At 43.2% G+C, this 7,443-nt stretch overlaps 1 protein-coding gene across 8 annotated transcripts in view; it reads left to right on the top strand.

Annotated features, from left to right (window-relative positions):
• The window catches only part of TTC8 (tetratricopeptide repeat domain 8), a 47,808-nt gene extending 45,441 nt beyond the window's left edge, over positions 1–2,367 (top strand). For 5 of the 8 annotated variants that reach the window (XR_015051887.1, XR_015051888.1, XM_085858020.1 and 2 more), the window contains one exon: positions 1–6. This exon is cut by the window's left edge and continues 138 nt beyond it. Coding sequence is in view for 3 of the 8 variants with exons in the window: in XM_085858018.1 (XP_085714144.1) it covers positions 1–67 (67 nt within the window). In the remaining 5 variants the exon portion in view is untranslated. The other 3 variants (XM_085858016.1, XM_085858015.1, XM_085858018.1) reach the window with 2 other exon arrangements.
• The last annotated feature ends 5,076 nt before the right edge of the window (positions 2,368–7,443 follow it).

The raw sequence follows: 7,443 nt of genomic DNA, 5'->3' as shown, positions 1-7,443 counted from the left end.
ACTTTTTTCGTTATGTGCATATAAAACCTCATTTAATCAACATAATTTAGAATGGGACTTGTATTAAGAAAGTTTGTTATTGAATGACCAGTTATCGGTCTGGTTATCCTGATTAAATAACGAGTCTTGTCAAATCACGACCAGACCCGATGGTGTAATGGTTCCGAGTCCGGATGTCGGTGGTTGGAAACCTGGCTGATCAGTATCAAAGACTTAAAGAATGGTATGTGCTGCTTTCTTGCTTGATTGCTTGATGCTCAGCATTTAAAAAGGATAGAATATGGATAAACAACCATAAGTAAGTAATACCAGTGCAGCTTTGATGGGCCGAATTGCCTCCTCCTGTGTCATAGTTCCTTGTAAGAAAACTCATATTTATTTCGCTAATGTATTGTTTTAACATTATCCTACATCGGGATCTATTTTTTATTAACACGGGTAGTATAAATAATTATGCATAATTTTATCTCACAGTAAACAATCAGCCAGTAAACAATCTTGATAATATTCTGGCCTTACATGGTGAGTAAGAAAGGTTGAAAGGTGGGGGGGGGGGCATTGCATCAGCAGCATGGCCATGCTCCCAGCGATGCTGAAACCAGCAGCCAGTGGCTACACACGAAATGAATGAAGATGTTCATAATAAGGTACAGGTCTCAAGCCACAAATCCGGGATCCTAAAATCTGGTTTTACCTTAAAACTGCTAATTTTTCAAGCCAAAATTATAATTTTGAGATAAAAACGAATCGCTTGTAACGTGGGCATAGTCGAAGTCCAATCGCTCAGATGGCAAATGTTCATGACTCCTATCACTCGATCACTTCTAATTTCACCTTCATTTAAATAGCCTTCCTTTGTTACTTAGGTACAGGAGCACTCGTATCGCTTGGGTCTATACATATTTGTACAGTTGTCAAAAACAGTCCAAAATCCTTCGATTCTTGGTCTTTCATCCTAAAAACCGGCAACCCTTCAGTCCCAATGCTCTTGGATCTGTGGTTGGTTACTTGTTTCAAGAAAACAACATATCGTTTTCCAATTTACACCTAAAATCGACCATCTTACTCGATATACAGAGATTTCTAACTTTTGTAGAGATAACTGCATAACATTGTGGTGCAAGAAAAATTGAATACATGGAGCACATGAGTAAAAAGGAAAATCTTTAAATAATTAACTCCACCACTGAAGGTGGGTGGAGGTTGTGTTTGTCTGTTTGATTGTGAGCAGGATCTCATAAAGTTATGGACAAATTAGGACGAAATTTTGGTGGACATGTTGGGTAAGTGACAAAGATGAATTGATTTAATTTTGGTGATGATCCGGATCTGGATAGGAGAATGTTTTTGATTTGTGAGTGATTCTTCACCATTGAGAGATGGGGTGAAAAACGATATATGGCATGATATTTTTTAAAGTTATGGATGGATTATGACCAAACTTGGTGGATGAGTTGGGTAGGTGACAAGAACAAGCTGATTAGATTTTGGTTCAGGTCCGGATGCAGACCCGGCCTCTCGGCGGGATATAAAACGTAAACTGTTCAGCCTGGTGGAGGGAGGTATGCTCTCAACCGAGTTCCATTCTAGTTGACTGTATTCATCTGATTTGAAATATTTATTGTTTGCCAGAGCAAGTCTTTTTTAACACATCTGAATTATTAGTTATTCTTAAAATGGAATACCAGTGTCTGTTAGGGATATAGTGCCGGTCTGCGTCTGCGTACTCAATAATCAATGGACTTTATCAATGAAAAGTGGACAAGGTTATGTTTTCACAATGGGAAATGGGGTTATGGAGAAAGACTGGAATAAATTCAGTTTGTTTCACCTTTAGATTTGTAACACAAGAGTTGTAAGTAACACACTTTATATTCTCCTGTTATACTGCTATGCGACAATCATCTCTCCTTTTCCCATCCTTTTTGGTAAATCCATTTCCACAAATGCAGCACTGTTTAGTTTTAAAATAGTCTTTTAAATCTCCCTTGCTCGTGATCGTTTCAGATGCCTTTTGTTGAAGTGTTCAGAATTCATTTTTGTATTTGCGTTTTATCTTTTAACAAATTCCTCCGTGACATTTGGACCTCGAACTGTGCCGACCTTCTCGACTCGAAGCAGACGCTCTAACCATTGGTCCAATTCAAAACCATTGTGTCACGAAAGGACACTGCAAATTATTCAGGTTTGAACAACTTCGATGGGAATTTAAATCATTAATGTTGAAGGAAATTGTGGTGATGAGTTGGTTTTATCTTCCATTTCAGGTGAACAAAATATTATTTAGGAGCATAAAGGACCCAACTTTAAACTATGGTTTTACACCTGTATATTGGATTTGAATAAAATAATCTTTCCTTAAACTTTAAAGCATTTCTTTTCTCATTTGAGTTTTTTTTTGTTGTTGCTTCATTGCTATTAACTTGCAGTAGTCATGTATGTCTCTTCCTCTCTCCAACTGTACTATACTGATGAAGGTATTTGTGATTGACAGTGGGTCTCAAGATTTTCCAAAAAAAGACATTCATTGGTGGTCATCATGCACTTCCCAATCTGAATAAGCAGGAAGCTCCAACTCACCATAATGGTTTAATATGCAGGACAGAGAGAACTATCTAGAAAATGTTCAACTCGCAGGACTTAGGGCCTTTCATGACATTACATGGCTGGATATATTTGAGGAGGATATAAATCTTCACGCCTTGATGCCATATCTTGTGTCCAGAAAATGGGGACATATTGAGAAAGCGATAATCTGCTCAACACTCAAATATAATTGCATAAGCAAATAACAGGATGCTCTGAGGTAGCGAGCAGTGTAACCTGATGTCAAAGGAGATCCAAGAAAACAAGACCACTTGTACGATCTGGGTACGATAATATTTACATTTTTATAAGCGATTCTTCACCATTAAGAAATTGGGTCAAAACGATATATAGCAAAATATCTCAAAAAGTTGTGGATTTATGATCACAAAACTTGATGGCTGAGTTGGTCCGATGGCAAGAACAAGCCGATTAGATTTTGGTTAAGGTCCGAATGCAGATCTGGCCTATTAGTGCGATCCAAAACATAAACTGTTCAGCCTGGCGGAGGTATGTACTCTTCCAAGTGCCATTCTAGTTTATTTTGTTATGTTGGGGCCTGATCGGTTCTGTGCTTGAGCTCTTCCATAAACCTTGACTTGGTGCACAAAAAAACCTTCAATGATCAAATGTGTTGACTGCCAGGTAGGCATATTCTTGGGAGGTGTAAAGGTAGGGCAGAACAGCTCCTAGTGAGCCAACTCCCATCCATATCTGGTGCCAAACTGTGTCCGTGGACCTCTTCCTGCAGTTGGAATTTTTATATATAGATATACATGCTCTAGGCTCATGGAAGACCGATGACACAATAATACAGGTAACAACAAGGAGTAAGGGAGAATGCAAAGGGTGGACAACATGGATACAGTAGCAAATTTTTGGGAAGGGTGTGGGGTGGTTTAACGGGTGTAGAAAAGATCATGATTTTGGATGGAGGATGACTTGAGATGGTGGTGAACAGCCGCCTTGAAGACCTGGAGGGAAGAATGAGATTGAAGAGAGTATGGAAGTTGCTTCCACAGGCTGGAAAAAAGAGGAATAAATGAGTAGAGGTGAGCAGTGATTCTGGATTTAGGCAGTTTCATGAGGAGGGGGTTGTTGGTGGACTATGTGCATCCTGCAGATGCTTGGAAGGTGGGGGGACAAAGTACGGAGAGGGCAAAGGGTGCAAGACCAGGAAGGAGGTGGAGGAAGACAGAGAGACTACTGACTTGTTGGCGATGGTGAAGTGATAGGCCCATAGACTCAGCTTCATCATGAGAGATTCCAATGATATTGAAGGCCTTTGTTTCCACAGCATCAAGCTAAGCAAGATGTGAGGCAGGGGAGCCAGTCCAGAAGGGAGAGCAGTCTTCCATCGAGCTGCAGATGAAAGCCTTGTTGGTGGATATGAGCTCAGGTGTGCCAAGGAATGACCTTGCATGACGGAGGATGCCCAGTCTGGCTTTGGAGGCCTCTTTTGAAATGTGGCTTGCCAAAAAGAGATCATGGCTGAGAGTGAGACCCAAGAGTTTGAGTGAATGAACCTCTTCGAGAGGTTTGTTGAGAAAGTAGATAGAAGAGTTTGCGGTATGGTGTTTCAAAGAGAGAGTGAGTGTGAGGGATTTCTCAGGGTTGAAAGACATATTCCAAGTGTTTGATCAGTTTGTGATTTTGTCCAGGTCTGAGGAGAGGAAAGAGACAGCTGCTGTCTGTCTGAAGGATGAGCAATGTCACTGCAGATTAGTCATTAGCAAAGATATAAAGAGGATTTTCCAGAGAGTCAGTGAGATCATTTATGAAGATTAGGAATAAAATAGGGGCTGAGGACACTGCCTTGTGGTACTCCAGCCTTGAAAGGGAGAGGATAAGAAAGGGTTCCATTGAGAGCCACACGTTGGCTATGAGAGTGGAGGAAGTCAGTCCTCCAAGAGAGGAGTTGGCCTTGGATTCCACAAACAGAGAGTTTGGAGAGCATGGCGAAATTCCACATTGCATTGAAAGCTCGAGATATGTTCAGAGAGATGGCCCTGATCTCATGTCTGACATTGAAGGTCTCCATTCATTGTTGGGAGAGTCCAAGGGATGTCCAAGTTGGAATGATGAAACCAAACTGATGATCTGATATCACACCATTGTAAAAAAAGGAAGGGTTTCATCTCAACTGCAAGGACAGATTCCATGAACTTGCTTATGATTGGATACAAGCTAATCGGCCTGCAGTTCAGAGGATCTGTTTTTGCACAATGCTTATGTATTGCAGTGATATTGGCTAACTTCCAGGCAGATGAAACCTACTCCAGAGTAAACAGAGTAGAAAGAGGATGAGCAAGAGCAGCAAGAGCAGGTTTTCAGGGCACATGCACTGATGTTGTCTGGACCTGTCGCAGAATCAGTCGAGATTTGCCAGAAACTTTGTCTTCTACCATCTCCTATCCAGACGCGCCCCCCGCCCCCCCCCCCCCCGCGTCATTCTGCTGTTTTGTGTCACTGCGTGAACAGCAATGAGCATGGATAAAAGAAAGAAAACCAGAGAATTGTCTGAGGAGGTCAGACACAAGATTGTAGCCAAGCAAGAACAATCTCAAGGCCACAAATCCATCTCAAGAGACCTTGATGTTCCTGTGTCCACCATACATAATGTTATCAGGAAGTTTGAGGCCCATGGTTCTGCAGCCAACCTCCATGGTTGTGGCTGCAAGAGAAAACTTGATCGAAGATTGAAGTATTGTTAGAATGGTGGAGAAAGAACCTCGATCAACTGCCAAACAGGTTCAAGCTGACCTTCAGACACAAGGTACGACAGTTTCAACTTGCACCATCTGTCACCAACTCAATGAAAGGGGGTTCCATGGTAGGAGACCCAGGAGGACCCCACTGCTGAGAGCGAGATATAAGAAAGCCCGACTGAAGTTTGCCAAAACACACCTGAGCAAGACAAAATCCTTCTGGGAGAATGTCCGGTGGACAGATAAGACTAAATTCGAGCTTTTGGTGAAGCACATCATCTGTGTTTACAGAAAACAAAATGAAGCCTTTAAAGAAAAGAACACCTTCCCTACAGTCAAACATGGACGAGGTTCATTGATGTTTTGGGGTTGCTGTGCTGCCTCTGGCACTGGGTGCCTTGAATGTGTGCACGGCATCATGAAATCAGGAGATTACCAAGGCATTTTGGAGCACAATGTTCAACCCAATGTCAGAAAGCTGGGTTTGCATCGAAGGTCATGGGTCTTGCAGCAGGACAATGACCCCAAACACACTTCAAAAAGCACCCAGGAATGGTTCAAAACACAACACTGGACTGTTCTGAAGTGGCCAGCAATGAGTCGAGATCTAAATCCCATTGAACACCTGTGGGGAGATCACCAGTTGGGAGAAGGCACCCTTCAAGTATGGGAGAAATGGAGCAGTTTGCACAAGAAGAGTGTTTGGTCAAACTACCAGTAGAGAAGTGAAGAAGCTCATTCATGGTAAAAGGAAGCATTTGGCAGCAGTTATTTTGTCCAAAGGTTGTGCCACCAAATATTAAATCGAGGATGTCAATAATTTTATCACTGCCATTTCTTTTTATTTTCTGATTTAAAAGTATATATTAAGTTCTGAATCAAAAACAAAGGTTCTGTCATAGTAACAGTGAAATAATGAATTGTGGAGACCAATTCCCCCCCCCCCCTCCCCAGGCATAAAACAGGGAGTTGAGGCATAAAACTGGAGGATTGTTGGTCTTCGTGGGGTACCACCAAAACTGATCAATCTGATGTCTGAACTATACTCTGGGACTGAGAGTGCTGTGAGATGTGTGGAAACAATCTCCGACTTATTTCTGCTTGTTACTGGACTTCATCAGGGGTGTGGACTGGCCCCCACACTTTTCAGCATTTGTATGGACTGGATTCTAGGGAGGATGTCGGAGAGATCAAGATGCCATGCATAGTTTGGGAATGTCAAGATCGCTGACCTTTATTTTGCAGATGATGCAGTCATCTTTGCGGAAACTGTGGATATCCTTTTGGGGGCTCTCGCCGTGCTGAATGAGGAGTCGGAGCCGCTGGGATTACGGGTTTCCTGGGTCAAAAATAAGATCCAGGCTTTCAATGGCATCTTGGATGCTGCTCTCTTGTCTGTACCTGTTTGTGATGAGGATGTTGAGGTCATGCAGAGATTAACTTACCTTGGCAGTGATATTCATGTCTCCACATGTTGTGAGCCAGAGGTCAATAGACGTCTGAGTCGGGCAAGTGGAGTCATGGATTCACTGGATCATGGGGTGTGGCGCTGTTGGTAGCTCTGCAGGAGGATGAAAGTCCAAATCTTTTAATCCTTGGTGCTTCCAGTCTTGTGATGTGAGACGTGGACTCTGACCAGGGATCTGTGACTGAAACTTAACTCCTTTGAGACCAGGTTTCTTTGGAGAATCCTTGGCTATCGCTGGTCGGACTTTGTGTCCATCGAGCGGTTACTGAGAGAGACTCGGATGAGATTTGTTACCTGCATGGTCCGTGAGCGTCAGCTGCGGCTGTATGTACATGTGGCTCGTTTTCCTGACACTGCTCCGACGCACTGTATTCTCTCAGCGAGGGAGCCTCGTGAATGGAGGAGGCCAACGGGTCGACCACGTGCCTCGTGGTTGCAGCATGTTGATCGGCATCTCAAGGAAATTGGGACGGGCCAGGAATCTGCCTGGGGGATGGCCAGACGGAGGCCCCTGGAGTACCAGCAGAAAGTGGACGCAGCGACGCGCTGCTCTGGCGCCTGCTCCCATACCTGACCTGACCTGAGCGTGATCAGAAGATGGACCGAGACTGATCGACATGTGATAAGTGTGAGGCCAGCATAACATCTTCAGCAGAGAAGCAGCAGCTGTTGAACTGCCTG

The sequence above is a fragment of the Eptatretus burgeri genome, chromosome 15 (genome assembly GCF_056783735.1).
Source record: "Eptatretus burgeri isolate ZD-2024b chromosome 15, Ebu_testis_v1, whole genome shotgun sequence".
Taxonomy (NCBI): Eukaryota; Metazoa; Chordata; class Myxini; order Myxiniformes; family Myxinidae; genus Eptatretus; species Eptatretus burgeri.
The sequence above is the reverse complement of the archived record's forward strand: the minus strand, read 5'-3'. Positions and strand labels throughout refer to the sequence as shown.